At 43.7% G+C, this 18,140-nt stretch overlaps 1 protein-coding gene across 1 annotated transcript; it reads right to left on the bottom strand.

The window, feature by feature from the left end:
- Positions 1-610: 610 nt before the first annotated feature.
- LOC128271900 (nuclear factor of activated T-cells 5-like) lies at positions 611-10,492 on the bottom strand. Its single transcript, XM_053009619.1, has 7 exons — positions 10,246-10,492; positions 6,783-7,215; positions 5,358-6,187; positions 5,088-5,278; positions 4,610-4,982; positions 956-2,605; positions 611-874 (listed from the first exon to the last, which is right to left on the bottom strand). Exons 1-7 carry the CDS (start codon positions 10,490-10,492, stop codon positions 870-872), a joined length of 3,729 nt encoding a protein of 1,242 aa, XP_052865579.1. The 3' UTR covers positions 611-869.
- Positions 10,493-18,140: the final 7,648 nt, after the last annotated feature.

Below are 18,140 nucleotides of genomic sequence, written 5' to 3'. Positions count from 1 at the left end.
AGGCGTCCCTCAACACCTAAGTGGACCGACCTACGAGTAATATTCGCGATTCTCTCCCTACAGCTAACCACGCTCATTTACTGATCAATAGATAGTTTTCAGTGGGGTATGTATTCAGTTATTTGATCATGGAAGTTAATAGTTTGTTTTGCATAGAAGTTGTCTTTTGAAGATTTCTCAATTAGATACTTTGAACGAATTCTCTCTTTCTCTGTTAACAACACTATCTTTTCTTTTAGATTTTGTATTTTTGTACCCTTCTCTGTATCCCAAAAAAGATATATTTTTTTTCAATTGTTTTTGTTTGATCATCAGAGTATTTAAAAATAACAGTTCTTCTTCTTCGGGAACAACCGCTGAGCGGTCTTTACCTGCACCAGAGACAATGTTAATCTCTGGATGCTTTCTGTAACGATTCGTTTTTACAGGCGGGGTTGTTGGTCCCGCGCCAACCGCCTTGTCACGCCGGTATCGGGAATCGAAACCATGGCCGGCTGCGTGACAACCGATCCAGGAATTCGAATCCAGGCCAGCTGCGTGACAGCGACGAGCACTACCAACTGCTCTATCAGCGCAAAAATAACAATTATTTTCACCTAATTGGACATACGAAAACACTGCAATCGCTAAACCGTTGCTTCAAATAACAAATCCATACAAATAAGGTTTAGTCACTACAAAGAACCTGCTTTTAGCTGTCTTAAAATTAATGGACACAAACTTTTCTCCGAAGTTTCGATAGTTCTAATTCGTTCAGTGATAAGTTTTTATCATGTTTAACCATCACACATATTGGAAGGTAATATGAACAGTTGCTGTGTCTGTCTGCTGTTTACATTCCACCGTTGGGGATTTACTTGGACGAAACGTTACACTACAAAAAAACCAAAAAGAAAAACAATTATGATTTTGCTTACATGTGAAAATTGATATATGTTGCAAAATGAATAACTACTCGAATCAAACGCGTTCGGACAGATGAAATGTATCAACTCGTTATCGGTCATTCCCGTGAGATCACGCGATTCATCGACAAGCGATTGATCGACGACGGATTGATTTGAGGCACCTAGCGCTCCCAACGTCGGTAGTATCATGGCATCATCAATATTCCCTGAACTCATGGTGACAGGTGCAGCAGACGTGTCCATCGGTTGCTGCGCAGGCAACTGTTGGGGCTGTGTTTGCGGCACTGACTGGTTAGATGTAAGCGGCATCCCGATTTCCATTTTTTCCGGCAACGGTTGGGCTGTGACCAGTGCTTGTGCAACTACTTGCTGTGCCTGGGCATGAGACACTGCTTCCTGTTGCTGTTGTGCATGTTGATCAATGCGTTGCTGTTGATGCTGCTGTTGTTGAAGGAGCATTAGGTCAGTGGTCTGTGGGTGAGGACTGTGGTGATTTAATTCGTTAAGAATCGAATTGAAGACACCACAGTGTCGTTGTTGCTGCTCACGCAACTGTTGTTGATCGTGCAATTGTTGTTGTTGCATTTGTTGCTGATGCTCTTGTTGTTGTTTATCCATTGTTGGAGTAACGAAATGCGATCCAACAGTTTGGAGAACCGGTGGACAGGTTGTGCCAACGTTTACCAACTCTGGCGTACTCATCGATATTAATGTATCTATCGTTTTTTGCGTAGCGAGTGAGGTTTCTTGAGCAGTGAGTATTTCGGCGGCCGCATTCAATATGAAGTCCTGTACAGCTTTCTTTGCATCTTCGTTGTGTGCAAGGATAGCAGTCGTAGCAACGTTTACGGCCGTCGCCATTTCGCAAGCAGACGACTGCTCCATAGAAACAATTGGTACACCGGGCGGCAACAACTGTGCGGCCGCTGCTGCCGCAATTGCCACGTCCACTGCATTAGCAGAGACCTGTTGCTGTTGCTGCTGCTCTTGTTGTTGTTGCTCGTGTTGCTGCTGCTGCTGCTGCTGCTGCTGCTGTTGCTGCTGCTGCTGCTGCTGCTGCTGCTGCAGCTGCTGCTGCTGCTGCTGCTGCTGCTGCTGCTGCTGCTGCTGCTGCTGCTGCTGCTGCTGCTGCTGCTGCTGCTGCTGCTGCTGCTGCTGCTGCTCCTGCTGCTGCTGCTCCTGGAGGAGCCGAACCCCATCCATCTGGTCGACCAGTGAAAGTAACCCACCTCCGCCGCCACCACCACTCATTTCTAGCAAGTGTGTTTCGGGGGTCAAGAGTGATATATTTGAGGAACTGTCCTCAGTAATATCCATGCTCGGCTGTCTAACACTACGCCGCCGATAAAGGATCGTACTCAATTGACTACCAACAGCCAGATCATCATGTGAGTTGTCGGCTGAGCCGGGAAACTGATCTAGTGAATCGTCTTCGAGCGAACCTTGACTGCACTCGTCTAGTAGTTCCGGCTTAAAACTCTGCGATGAGGCGCCTGTGAAGGAGGACATTTGCTGTTGCTGTTGTTGCTGATCAATTACCAATGAAGGCCGTCTTAAACCGGCCCCGACAACAGGCGCTACGGTGGGTAGAATGTTTATCGGTGGTGGCATCATACCTTCCTCAATGAACATTGATGTCGATGTATTACGCATATACATTGCTTGCAGCTCATGGTTACTTTCCTCCTCGTACTTAACTGTAGATGAATAATAGAAGAAAACAGACAGAGAAAAGAAAAATGGAAAACAATAAACAAGAAAGATACAGAATAGATGGAAGAAAATCGCAAATCGAATAAAAGTTTGTATATGTAAAAAAGAATTGAACCAAGAGATAGAGAGTTTGTGTCATATTAAAAACCGTTCGTTAGCGAAGCAAGTGCTATACACCTTCGTATACTAAATTGCTATTAAATAACCGTCTCCTTTCTCAAAAACGATACTTACTTCAAGCACAAACCACTCCACAACTAACTAAGCATCGCAACCCAATCTATGTATCCAACAACTATTTCGAAACAACACCTAACACCTATAACCAACTTCCCTACAACTAGAATAAGCAGAACAGTTTTAAAACCATTATCTCCTATGAAGAGTGAGGGTCGGTGCTAGTTGTTCACGATAAATGTAATGTAACAGAACACGACGGAAAACATGTACAACATATTTCCGTTGCCTTGCGTATTCATGCACGATACTAAGACCACACCAGTTTGTTCAACTCTAATAAAGGGTGCACACGTAAAAGGCAAACTAATCCAAAAGTGAATGTATCTACATTAAAAAACGTTTTGTCTAAATTACAAGAACCAATACAATACTCAACCAAACTGTGTTTACGATGAAATATAAAACAAGATACATCATAGCAGATAAACCTTAGTCAGGGAAGATAAAAAAATCGAATAACGAAAAGAAAAACGCAGTAGCATGGCAACCACGCAAAACAACAATTAACGAAAGTCTTTAAAAACTCTATAACTAAAAATACAACTCTTGTTTGCTAACAAAACATTGAACAAGAATGGGCAGAATAAAAACAAACTATTACTATTGAGGTAGTCACCGGCGAGAAGGATCCATAAGGCAGGAGCATTCCCGAAGACGATGCCCGAAAAATGTGGGTTTGTGAAGCGGTAATGAGAGAAAATAAAACGAATATCCAAATAATTATGATAGAAACCATGGAAACCAATTCAACGCTGACTAGCGGTTGTGAAAGGTACGAAGATAGAGAGCCAGAAGACAGTAAAGATAAATAGAAAAAAAGAAACATAAGTTTGTAAAATAGAGCAAGTGGAAGACAGAACACAACCACTCAACTCGTTAAATGACACAAGTTGTATTTGTTATTGGTTATCATTACTTTTGTTTCTTTTTAAGAATCTAATGCCGGCCTAAAAGGATTGTACTCAGACACTCCTACCTACCAACAATAGACTAGACAAGCTGAAGACATTAGCAGTGGTCGCTCACCAAATCATCTATAGCAATGAATTTTGGGGGAACATGGCTTATGTGCTTGGTGCGGTGCCTACGCGATGCACTGAAAGTTCTCAAAGAGCAACGACTGCAGGATAGATCCGACAACTATGGTAGTCGGTTACCACCATGGCGCTTGATACCACCAGTGGCTGCTTTTGCTGTGCGTTGTCCCAGAAGCCTCAAAGAATGAACTTCAAAGAGGAATGAAAGTTAGCTTTTTTAAGTCGCTAGGTTCAGTTCTAGGAAGGCAAGGGCAAATCCAACTTTGTTCACCTGGTCCCAAACGACAATAGTGTGGGTAAATGGTGAAACTTCTCAAAGTACACTTGTGGGTAATCGTGGGGAAAATGCACTTGGATTCTCCAAGTAAAACAGATCAAAAAGATGCAATGCCACGATCCAAAAACTTAAATGCATAAGTTCGCGGTTTGCATTATTTCTTTAGGCAGCTGTTAGGCGATTTTGTGACTCAAAGTTGTGGTAAAGGATACACTATTCATGTTGCTGTTGATCGTTACTATACGCTGCGTGTGAATAAGAAAATGGGTGTGCGTGACCTTACAGCTTTAAGGTGCACGATCTAAGAAAAGTAGTTTTTTTTAATCTTAGAAGAACGGACCGGGCCGTATGTATAAGAAAAGTAGTTGTTTGATAACAAATGTTGGTGGCGTGGAAGTGATATAGATGGCATTTGGAGACAATATGAGGCGTACCTTCGTTGCTATTGAGGGCAAAATGACGATTCGTGGTAGGTCCTGTATTGATGATGTTGGTGGTTGCAGTACAATCAGGGAGAGACCCACCGCCACCAGCAGCGACGACAGCAGCTGCTAGCATGCTAAAATAGTTATGTTGATTTTGTTGCTGTTGTTCGTGCTGCTGTTGATGGGGTTGTTGGAGTTTCGCCAAGGACAAAACGCCACCGCGGTGCTGCTGGCGTATGTTGCACGCGCACATTCCCTTCGGGAGGTAAACGAAATCGTGCACCTCGCTTTTCCTGCCGCCCGACACGATGTACATCTTCACCAAAGCTGGTTCCAAGATTTCTTGCTGATCGTAGGGTGGTACTACGCAAATCAAATGGGCCTTAACAAATAAAAGTACACAATATGAGTGAAGTTTACAATCCTTATCCTTACAATCCAGATTGGCTCCGCATGCTCGCATTTCCCATCCAATATTCTAACTTACGGGTTGCATATATTCCTTGTTCGGTACAATTGATTGTTCCCATGGAGTAACTCCGAGCGCTTTACGTCGTTGAAACACGACGCGTGTATCTTTGAGGAAGTTTTTTCCAAGAATGTACAGCTCTTCACCACCCGTAACCGTACTGTTGGTAAAGGATCTTTTACAGATCTCAGGTACGCCTGGAGGTTGTGCTGTGAATAGAATTTAAAATACAAATTAATGAACCGTGATCTACGTTGTCCTTTTCCCTACCGTGCCTGCGCAACTTACTGCAAACAATGGGCTGAGAGGCGACCTGGAGTATCTCACTGCGGCCATCGTCAGTATTCAGCACGGTTCGAAACACCATCCGGCAACGAGTGGACTTTTTCTTTGTGCGCGACGTGATCTGGTCGGGAAAGCGATGCTCAACATCGACGTTACGTTCCTTGAGGATGCCGACGCAATCGCACGTGACCGACATGCCATTTTCTGGCTTCAGTTGCAGTTCGATAACAGTCGTCCCATCGAGCTTGCGTTCGATGCACGCTGTGGAATTTTTGCCCGCGACCCGGCATGCTTGATAAAATATATGCGGTGACGGCCGACCTACATCGGTCCCGATGAACACTTGAAGGACCGTGGGCTTATTGTAGCCGACTAGCCTCACCACCGGAAATCCGTTACCGCTGCGGTCCTTTACGGCACCGCGGGAACCTTCGGTTTGATAGCGAGCTCGGTGCTGCTGCTCTGGTTGGGTTACAATCTGGAGCTGCACCTTGCCATCCCGGTTGGAAGTGCCTGTTAAGGAAGTGATTCCAGCGGCGGTGGACAACACTGCTGGTGGCGATGAAGATACTGGAGAGATAGTAGTGGACTGATGGGTGACGCTGGATGCATTGGAAGAACTACTGCTGCTATTATTGCCGGAGCTAGAGGAGGAGTTGCTATTGGCGATAATGGTAGGCGGAACGACGGCTGAGGGAGCCACTGAGGCGACAGAGGATACGGATGAAGCTGCAGACAAGTCACTCACCGGAGAGGAGCCCGTTGTAGGCAGTGTTACTGTGGCGACTAGAGATGAGCGAGGACTTGAAGACACTGACGACAACATTGAGCTACTGTTACGTAACACAAAAAAGAAAAAAATAATAGCATACGAAAAGCCATGTCATAATTGTTTGAGCTCAACGACACCTATTACTAGATTAATGTCGACAATGCAACAATACCAGATAAAAGGCGTATGGCGTCTCAGAGGTGTATGTGAAAGCAACAATTTCAAAAGTTTTGTATACATAACCCCAGCTCCGACCGTCTCGACACGAGATGTGAGCGTAATATTTTCTTCACACTCCAGAATGACCTTATGGTTGCCAGCAATAGGTCATTCTACACGAACGCGAATCTCCTGCGGTATGTCGTTGATAGTGTTAGTCAGTGACGTTGTTAGTTCACCGTCTTTAGTTACTGCTTCACTTTTCATAGTAAATGCCTGTTTTCTAACTAACTTAATAATATCCGTCACGAGGAAATTCCGCCAAATGACGCGCGGTTGCATTTACTGCCGAGACTCTGTGAATGATTCATAGCCGGGTTTCATGGGCTCGGGTGGCAAGTGCGTCATAAGGGATTCCCGCGAACAAATTAAGTTGAGCAGTGTTTCAGTCAAGACAGCATTAAAGCATTCATAGTTTGCATTCAGAGATCACTTACCAATCATTCGGCAAGGTGTCGCCGTTTCCTTGATGCGCATGGTGAGTGGGTGGAGTGGGCGACACAACAAGTCCCCCTTCACCATACGATCTTCTTTGGACTGCTGTGAGATGTGAATGATTGTACACACCGTTTCGGTGCTGATGATGTGAATGACGCTTGGCGCTGTTGTTGACAGTACCACCTGGAACCGGATGATCGAACGCCGGCATAAGGGTTCCGTTTGGCTTTGTATCACAGTTGACTGATGGTGGAGTCCTCACGCTTAGCGTCTGTTTACGCGATAGCTGATTGGCACGATTAGAGACCGCCGTGAACTTGTTACTGGCCGAGGCCAACTTGCCCGGTAACACCTTCCCCGGGTACCGCTTTGACGGAAATCGGAGCACTTTTCGATGTATCTTCGAGGAGGAGCTAGGCGATACAGTCATCTCTGTGATAGAAATATATAACAAAGAAAGAAACAAGACACTGTTCAAATCAGGTCGCCTTCTTCGAAAGTTATCAAACGAAATTTGCGTTTGATGTATTTTCAGCTTGGGTTGTCAGAAAGTATCAGAACTCATTTTTTAAATATGAGTTACTAAAGGAAAGGTAAAGCGTTATTCGCTGCAAACACTTTATATCACCTGTGATTCTTTTCTCAAAAGAAACGGTTGTTAGAAGGTGAATTCTACGTGAACTTAAGGAAAATATAGTGTAATACGGACCTACAAGACTATTTTACAAAGCGATAGCAAGTCACCGAAATAAGTTCAACTCAGGATTTCTGCTGACTGAACAAGATTGAAAATCTAATCAATAACCAGCCAGAGATTTTCTCATGATGGGCCCAGCACTTTGGTGGAATACTCAGTGAACAAACCAATGAGCAGTCAGAAGCTAATGATTGGAATCTCGACATCATTTACCCTACACACTGTGAGAGAAAGTAGGTTAGAAACCCCGTTGATGCGCCGTTGATACCTCGGTGGCAGAGTAGTCGGTAACGCTCGTCGTTGTCACGTAGCTGGCCTGGGTTCGATTACAGCATAAGAAGAAGAATCACTTATCACGGCAGAGGGCTACAGAATAGGTTATTATAAAGCTATTATAGGGGTATAACAGTGCTGAAGACCGGCTCCTTACGGATTTCAAATCCGCATTCGAGAACACAACCAGAGTAAAATTGTATACGATCACGACTAGTTGCGGAATGCCGTCTAAACTTAACTTGTGTGAATTACCATAACCACCGTCACAAACCAGGTGAGAGTTCTAATCTTTAAGCTTTGTAATCTCTTCATTATAAAGGCTTTAATAGGCCTTGAGTAAGTTGCGGACCATAGGCCTGATTATCATTCTCTAATTGAGTACTCAAGCGGTCATCTGAGTTCACTTTGCTATTAGCGCACCGTTTGAGTTCTCAAACGCTCAAACGCAAACTGGATGAACGCTCTCTGTGGAAAGCTTTCGGCTGGATGAACTTGTTCACTCGATCAATCGAGTTGTCACGGCATTATGGTTTTCAAACGGAGACTCGAATTTGACAATCGAGTTTCCGTCAACTTTTTGCAACGGAAAGTGCCGTTCTGTTAGCATGTCTTTGATTTTATCAATTATTTTGTATTGTTTATGCTGCGCCGTGCAAAGATAGTGATACTTTCAAAGATAGTTTGTATTTTGGTGATGAAAAATTCAATTTGCCAAATTTACTTCGCAAAATTTTGCGAAGAATCTTAGTATTTTCAGTTCCTTTACTGCCACTGTCGCTAGTCCAAAGTAGGTCTGCCTAACTAAGAGCCTGCTTTACAGCAAATAGGATAAGTGATAGGGAACTCAGGGTCCTAACCCAGTCCCAAGAAAACAAAATTAATGCCTTTGAGAGAAAGATCCTCAGAAGGATACTAGGCCCAGTGAAGGATGGAGAGCACTGGAGGATCAGGCATAATAGTGAAATCTATGCAGTGTTCGATGACCCAGAGGTCTCCACCATGATAAAGAAACAAAAATTGCAATGGGCGGGCCACATTATACGGATGAACGAAACAAGGCTACCAAAGAAAACGCTATTGGGAACGGTACACGGCAGGAGACCAGTCGGTAGGCCAAGAGCGAGGACCTGCTCGTTGTAGCAGACTGGAGAGGCAGGGCAGTAGGCCGAGACAGCTGGAGGGTCTCGATACAAGCGGCCATAGCCCGAATCGTGCGTTCGCGCCACCAATAGATAGATAGATAGATAGATAGGGAACTCAGTAGCTCACACATTGGTGTACAACAAGAACAAATAATCATGTACACCGAGAACGCGTAATTGTAAACGCGTAAACGTTGAACCAACAACTGTCTCGTTATTATGGCCGCCTACAGAGCCGCACCGAATCCGAACGTTGCTTGCCGATCATCGATCACTTTCATCGCGTTGGAGAACGGGACCAGCTAGCAGCCGAACTCGCTGTGCGACCCGGGACTAACCGCACAAGCCGTCGCGCGTTTCGTTCGTTATTTCGTGCGCGAACTTGTAGTCGTGATCTCGGTGATCCGCCAGCTTACAATATTTCGAGTTACAACCTTTTACACATCTAAAAATTTCAGAAATGTAATAACAAAAATTGCATGCACAGCTGAACTGCTACCTGTGTATGTGTATCTGTGTGTGCAATGTTTACAAAAATGCACCAGAAATGACAGTTCGTACTCAAAGAGCTTGACAAGCTTTCACATTTAAGCTTTTTAGCACATTTTAGCACATTTAGCATTCGGAGCTTCTCTAATTGAAAACCGTAATGCCGACACTTGAGTTTGCCATTTGAGATTGACAACTCAAGTAATTGAAAACCGTAATCGGGGGGATAATCGAGGAGATTCGCGCCAGGGTGTTAGCAGCCAACAGGTCTTTCTACAGTCTGCGGAAACTATTTCGCTCACATCTTGTGTCGCGACGGTCGAAGCTGGGATTATACAGAACCTTTATAATCCCAGTAGTCACATACATATCTGAGACATGAACATTAACGAAAACTGACGAAACCCTCTTAGCCACGTCCGAGAGAAAGATGCTCAGATTGATATTTGGCCCCGTATGTGAGGAGAGACAATGGAGGAGCCGCTACAACAGCGAACTGTATGCAATGTCCGACGATCTCACTGTCGTGCAGCGTGTGCATTGCGCCAGGCTCCGGTGGGCTGGTCATGTCATGAGAATGGCGGACGACGAACCTGCCCGAAAAGTCTTCTTAGGCCGTCCAGAGGGACAGAGGGGGTGTGGTAGGCCCCGTATGAGATGGAGAGATTGCGTCGACCGGGACGCGAGATCGGTCGGTATACAGACATGGTGGGCGAAGGCTCTCGACCGCGAGCGGTGGAAATGTTCCCTGAAGCAGGCAAAGACCGCTCGTCGATTGAAGCCGGATATGTATGTAGAGGTAATAGAATATGACCCTGAGCTTTTGACTCGTTTAACAACGAGAGAAGGGTTCCTCACCTTTCGAAGAAACCACGCTAGGTATGGTTGATCGTCGATCTACTGCCGCTTCCGCTGCGACAACAGCCGCCACCGTTGTCGCACTACCATCGCCGCCGTTGTTAACGCTGATAGTACCTCGGGTAACTCCAACGGAAACTCCTTTCCCACCGGTGCGGCCGTTACTTATGATGAACGGTTTTACACCGTTCGATGCAATCGTCGGCATTTCCGGACTGCCAATGCTGCTTCCGTTGCTGCCAATCATCGTCCCAGCAATTAGAGTCGTTCGTCGCGTTGGTGAGGGACATTTCAACATCTCCACCACTCACCACCGACCAAAGTCGAAAACGGGAGCACTTACTGCTGTGTTTCAATGCTGCGCCTACCGTCCTACCAGACTTTGTCCATTCAAACGCACACAACCACACATGTACACTAAACCTCGTGAAGCACGCCAGTGAATACGATGTTGTCGCAAAAGTCGATGGTACTGTCAAACTAGTTATCTTTTAAATACACTATGCACTTTGTCTTTTGTTTCTGTAAACATATTACAACAGGATAACTTTCTACTGTTACTAACGATTATTATACTTTTCGCACGAAAAGCACCAGCACGGTCGATTTCAAAAGCACGTGAGCTCGGATAATGCCGTTGATTGCATGACTCGTTGACATATTTTTTCCATTCAACATAAATTGTTGTTGCTTATGTAAATGATTGGGTTCGGTTTGTTTCTCCTTCTCTTCAAGATGGTCACTTTCACATAATGCACACTAGAAATTTGATCTTGCTGTTTTCTAATACAGAGAATGAATGAAAATAATAATAAGAAAAAGAAACAAAATATTATTCACAATATACCAACTAATTAATGTTAAAACGATGAGAAAATGAAATGAATGGTGAGATATCAAGGTATTGTTGAATTGATTCGCCCTAATTTCAAAAATGTTTCATGATACTTTTACTTACTTTAATGAAAGGCTCCAGATTATTTTTCATTTCACCATTGGATTTTGTTCGTTAATTTGTAGAACTTGAATCCGTTGAGCTACGAAATCATCCTAATTTTGCCATTTCAGGTGCCTCGTATGGAAATCCCTCTGCAATATTTTGGAGTTACAAGAATTTGCTCATTGGTAATTTCGACAGCAATTTCGTCTTAACCAAAAATGGCTCCATCTGCAAATTAAAGCTTGGCAGTGGAGAGAAGTTAAAAGGAGAGTGGTTTAATGTGTAGATTGAACCGTATTTATGTGTGTTGCATTCTATGGAAGAATTTCACTCATTTTCTCACATCGAATCCTTCCACCACGTTGTTCAATAAATATAAATATGGTTATTCCCTAAAAGATAATACTTCTTCTTTTGGCGCTACAACCGCTGAGCAGTCTTGGCCTGCACCAGTGACAATGTTAATCTCTGATGCTCTTCTATAACATTTAATTTTTACGGGCGGGATTGTTAGCCCCGCGCCAACCCCCCTGTCACGCCGGTATCGGGAATCGAAACCATGGCCGGTTGAGTGACAACCGATCCCGGGATTCGAACCCAGGCCAGCTGCGCTGACAGCGAAGAGCGTTACCGACTGCTCTATCAGTGGGAGTAACGCAGAGTAAAAAATAGACAACATGATTATGCACTGAAAGGGTAACATGGTTACTGATCGTATTAGATTCACAAATTAGATTCACTTCTCTATTATGTTAGTCTTAGAAACGACAACTTTCATAAACTCGGCATTCATATCAGCAAACTCTGAAGACTATATAAATACGAGCCGGTCCGTTCTTCTAAGATTAAAAAAAACTCTGAAGACTAAGATGGCTGAGACTTGGAACTTATGTAAATACATATATACGAATCTCGTGCATCAAAAACAAATTAAAATAATTAAATTAGCAATCTACTCTAACTACACAATATGATTGCAGTTCATAATATCGTCTTTACTTTACCCATAAAACAGATATGCGTCATCATAGAAGCCGCACCGACGCATTAATACCAAGTCGTTAGCAAACTGCTAGACCTACAAGGGCAAGCGGGGGTTGTAGTTAACTGTGTAGACGCACAGTGTTGCCACAGTCAGTGGACAGCCACTAAACACTGCAAAGAAGACTATGCAAAACAACGGCTTCTTATATCTCCGTCAATATCAAATCGTGATCTCCTCCCAACCGTTAGGGGGAGCAGTATAATGATACTGGATAGAATGTATAATAGTCGTTATAGAAAGAAGCTTCAGGCTCTAAATCTCTCATCTATATACTAGGTGTGTGCGTTGAGAAACGGACTTTTTTAACACACAAAAAAATGTTTATAAAATTTGTATGCAAATTTCTATTTTATTCGAAGTATGTGCAATCGCTAGCTATACATTTCTCCTATCTCTCTGCTTAACCATGGATTCCCAGATAAAATAATTCTTCGACTTTTTAAGTAAACTAATTAGTCATTCCATTTCGACTTCCTCGTAGAAAAACGAAGGGTTTGCTAAGCCAATACGTGTCGGATTGATGAAAATGAATGATATTCGGAAAGAACCAAGTCTGGTGAATAACGCGGGGAGGAATAGCAGCTCCCATCCAAGTGATTTGATAGTATCCTGAAACAGTTTTGTTTTTTGGTGGCTGTTGCCACGGGCAACCAGGCGTCTCCATTAAACAAACTGGAACAGCTTTTTGGTCGTTTTCGAACAATGCAGGGTTCAAATTGATCATTTGTTGTCAGTAGCGATCGGAATTAACGTTTTCATCAGGTTTTAGGAGCTTGTGAAACACCACACCTTTCTGTCCCACCAGAAAGTCCGTTTTTTTTGAGTCCTTCAAAGCTTTTTTTTGAAAAATCAAAATCGCCATTTTGAAGTTTTTTAAACCACTCAAAGCACAGCGATCTTCCAAAACCAAGTCCCAAAAAGCATTTGGTGCGATTTCGAAGCAGTTTTCTTCAAGAGTAGCAGAAAAATAATAATCCCCGCAAAACGTCATTTTCAGGCACAAAAGTGGACATAGTTTAACCCTTTCAATGATTCAATGCAACCCACCGAACTTATTTCTTTATTTCTCGACCAGAAATCATTTTCCGCATGTCAAAACAAGGTAATGATGAATGAACCGCTAAACTGGGAAGTCCCAATCGACAGGTACAGCCATCTTTTTAACAGTTCATTTCTCAACGCACACCCCTGGTATATAAAAATCAAGTTCTGTCTGTATGTTCCTTATAGACTCCGAAACTACTGGACCGATTGACTCGAAATTTGGTATACAAGGGTTTGTGGGGCCGGGGAGTGCAATAATTAAGGTTAGAAACCCCTCACTCCGCTCTTTGCCCTCCCATACAACTTACTGTTAAAAACATCAATTACTCCACAAGTTATGAATCGAATTTCCTCAAAACTTGCACAATGGTTGCTGGTCACCTGAGAAACCATGTGACTAAATTTGGTCCTTACAGGACGAGGGGAAGGAAGGGTCTTCATACAACCCCAATCCTTAAAATACGTCCTACGGCAATATGGGTATCGTTTCTTAGGTTTTGGTGGTCTCTAAATCGATTGGTTTCACTTAAAAGCCTTTTCTTCCACCTATCACCACCCCTCATTCCATCCATCTTGAAGTAGTGTGATGTTGGAGGAACTGCGTAGTTTGCGTTTAATTTTTAAAGAAGGTGAGAAAGAGAGGAAGAGAGAGATAGAGAGGGAAAGAGAGATAGAGAGAGAGGGGGAGAGAGGGCGGGAGAGAAAGAAAGAGCGAAAGAAAGAGAGAGAGGGGGGAGAGAGAGAGGGGAGAGAGAGTGGGGGAGAGAGAGAAAGAGAGAAAGAAAGGAAAAGAGAGAGAGAGAAAGAGAGAGAGAGAGAGAGAGAGAAAAAGAGAGAGAGAGAGATAGCAACGGACTGCTACAGCCTTCTAGATTTCAATTAGGATCATATAATAGAAAAAGTACATTTCACACCTCCCGGGAGAGGGGGCTCCCATGCAAACGTAACATAAAATTCAGCATAATTCGGGTTGTTTTCGAACAAATCGAACCAAATTCTGCAGGTGGGAGTGTTTGGGAAGGGGAAATATTCTGGCGAATGTTTGAAACCCCTCACCACTTTACAAAGGGGGGCTCCCATAAAAAATTCGAAAAGTGTTCAAACAATTTGAGTCAAATTTAGCTGGTGCGAGTTTGCCATGTATCCAACGGAAAGCGTGAAGGAAAGCCAATCGGATACATCACCGGGAAGCCCTATCATTTGGAGCAGAGTAACGGGAGACGGAAAGGGAACCTGAACAAATACGTCACCGGGAATCCCGATCGTCTGAAAAGTAAAAGTAACGGGAAATGCAAAGGGAAGCTGATCGGATACGTCACCAGGAAGTCTTTTGAAACGTCGGATAACCGAGAAAGATCAGCAGGCCTAAGATCACCTAGCAGTCGTAACGCCAAATAAGAAGAAGAACATCGGACGAGTGTTGAGCGAAGAGCCAGCAAAACTTTCGAACATCAAACTATCGCCACACACTTTTCTGAACCGTCCTAGAAAGAAATGACATGATTGACGCAACTTGTGAAAGGAAGCATCCTTGTTTAAGTCACTTTGCGTCATCTAAATAAACGGTGGGGATTATGCATTACACAAGTCCATCAGAATCCTTCCGAAATTCGACAACAATGTTTCTATTTCTGGATTCATTATAACACGAGAAAAAAAGATGTCCTGCTCACTATCACACAGCGTGTGGTTGGTTTAATCAGAGGAAAACAGAAAGTTCCTTCTTTTTCTCAAGTGGTTAGTGTATATAAGCTTTTTCATTGTCTTACATTACACTCGTTCGATACACCCCGAGCTCAGCACAACGCTTAGCAGTTTGTGGGGAAAGAACGTAAGAATAACCAAATATAATTCATTGTTTCTGGAAAAGATTTGTTAAACAAATACATTTATTACAAAGAAGCAAGCAGCAACAAAAAACGCCGATGGGCTCAAACCGCAAAAACTGGTGCTAGCAGAGAGTAATCTCGTTTTCCATCTCCTATTTCTTATATATATGTATTTGTTGTGTGTGTGTTACGTGTGGATGAGTGTTTCTTTGGATGTGTGCGAGTGAACTGGAATTACGCATGCAACAGGAGGCCAGCAGAGACCGGGAAAATCGTTATCAATTTTGTGACCATTTGGTTCTATAACAATCAATCTGACAATTTGGACAATCAAACAATCTGGAAATCGAGTGAAACCATCCAAAACCAGCAACTTAAATCTCGATAGTCGGTAGTAGGTACTTGACAGTAGATATTCCGTTGAGTCGCGGAGTTGAGTAACGGAGAAGCGAGAGAGGGCCAGTAATTAAACAGTTATGTGGCAGCAATAATTTATTTTGCCATTAGCACAGCATGGAGTTTGACGCGACTATTGTTAATTGTTCGCTCGCTCGCTTTCTCGCTGACTCGCGCACGCATGATTGTGCTGGCGCCCCTCTATTTAGCATATAAACAAACAGTTTCAACGTACCGAACAGAGTACAACAGGCAGGCAATGACAGCCGTACTAGGCGATAACGGGTGAGCGGCAATATCGCCTGTCGCTGACAGCCGTGGTGGTGGAAAACAGACTTCCTCGCGCTTATTGCTTAAGTTGATGGTTCGTGCGGTGCGTCACAGAACAGGTAAACAAGACAAACGTAACCAATTAATCATCAGCGGCAATCACTCCAAGAAACGTAGCCCAAAAAAAACCTCTCAAACCAAATTTGCGAAAAAGCATATAAACGAAAAACAGACAGAAAGAGAGAGAGAAAGAGAGAGAGAGAGAGAGAGAGAGAGATACGATGGGTGGACGGGAGGGCGGAAGAGATTACATGATTAGCAGATCGATGATGACGTAGATCCTCGGACATGCGTTGTCGAGCAGCAGAATTTATTTGGTAAGGCCGTGGAAGCAAAAATGGAGCGGAATTGCGTGCGGCACAATACTCGCCCGCGATCTTGTTAAAAGACAAATGATCATCAACGCGACACTATCGGCTACCAGAAGGAAGACAAACCAAATGCCGACGCGCTCCCGTGGTAAAATAGTAAGAGAGAAAAGGCCTGCGAGTGAGTGGGACAGAAGTAGACCATAATGTCGAGGCTGGTACAAAAGGTACAGGTAGGTTGTATTGAATCTCAACGTGGGTACCTTGCGCTGAGCTAAACCAGGCTCGGAACGCACAGAGAGTAAAGGGCAAGACTTACGAAGGTTTGGGAATATGGGCTGCTGGCACAATGCTAATTCAAGAGACAAGACAAGAGAAGCCAAAAATCTTCGCATAAAATTACACAAAAGTGAAGTGGGTCCAAAAAACAAGGTCTTATATATGCAGATGAAACACTTGGAACCCAATAAACAATCAGAATTTTACATACCACGCGATGCTCTGGTCGTTCTGTTGATCGTGCGATACAAAACAAGGGAAATCACGATCACGAGCTGGCACAAACGTATAACAGCACACGTACAGACTCACACACATTTGACGAGGCACTTCGAACGGTTTTCGGCGTTCGCTTTGTCAATTTCTCCTGTTTTGCTTTATGTGTTGACAAAACCGGTGTTGTCGGAGGACCTGTGTTGTTCGAGCTATTACCAGTGACTGGACTGGTGCGTGTTCGGTATCTATACGCAGATAGAATGTATGATAGCGCTCTCACACACTCGTGCGCTCGTTCCTATGGGAAGTACTCTCATTCTCTTTTCTTCTCTTTCGCTCCTTATAACTTCCCATTTCGTATCTCGCAAGGTTACACCAGCATTTCGCAGCAGTGCGCAGAGACATCGCGTGGGCACTTTGATGCTGATTATCTTAGCGAGCCGCTCTATCTCTCCCCGTGCATAATGTCGGTAGAGGGAAGTCAGACCGACTCATCTGTTGGGGGATCGGATTCGTTAAGATCGGTTTGGTAGGTTTAGTGTATTATAGAGACTTTCAGTTGCAGTAGCCTTACATTCGTCTCTAAAAGGGATTCGTCAAGGGATTTCCAAGAAATGCGTGTGTGCTTCAGTTTTTGTATATGGAGTTTATACCATGACGATTACTGTCAGCCATGGCCATGCAATAATGTTCGTGATGGCGGAAGCATGTGTTTACATCGTGAGCCATTTCTTGGAAATCGTCAATAATATTTCACCAATCTGGCGCTCAAACAAATGGTAGATCTGACCTCCTACTACTGTCTTTACTCGTGCGTATACATGCGTGCAACAGTTGGCTGTACAGAGAGAAGGAAACAAAGGCCGCTTGAAATTCGATCGACTATAGACAGATACACAGACGAAGTGACGGGTCGTGCCTAGACGATTATCATCATGGCTCGCCGTAGTTTTAAGATGTAGCTGCTTTTGGTCGCTCAGAGTAGCGATGCTTGTAGTCTCTTTTCGATAAAACACACTAAATCAGCCTCGGTAACAGCAAATCATCCTTACTACTTTAAGGTGCCGACTGGTTGAATTGAAGTCACTTGATAACCAGCTCCCTCGCACCATGAGCTATATGAAGTCAGAGCAGTAAGATGCATGGTATTGCTGCTGAAACTATAAAATACCAAGTTAGGATGTAGGCAAAATTCTTCGCCATCATCAACATAATTGCGTGTTGTACACGCGCTGATATTTTGCGAAATTTGATTGTTTTTAGTAGAGTCGGTGCTGCAGTCTTGGGTATGTAGTTATGTTGGAGATGACGAAGGTTTTGTTTTGAAACGTTTCGCGTCGCACCCAAAATTGGTTTCAGGGTTGGCTTTTAACAGCTCTAAACCTTATCTGGCGGTTGTTTTGTTAGCGTGAATGAGCTTGTACCAACTTTATGTAACTTTTTTACGTACACAAGCGGTCCCAAAATCGACGGTCATTTGTACTGTCCTATTCCTAGCTATTGTTCGC

The sequence above is a fragment of the Anopheles cruzii genome, chromosome X (assembly GCF_943734635.1).
Source record: "Anopheles cruzii chromosome X, idAnoCruzAS_RS32_06, whole genome shotgun sequence".
In the NCBI taxonomy this organism is placed as follows: domain Eukaryota; kingdom Metazoa; phylum Arthropoda; class Insecta; order Diptera; family Culicidae; genus Anopheles; species Anopheles cruzii.
The sequence above is the reverse complement of the archived record's forward strand: the minus strand, read 5'-3'. Positions and strand labels throughout refer to the sequence as shown.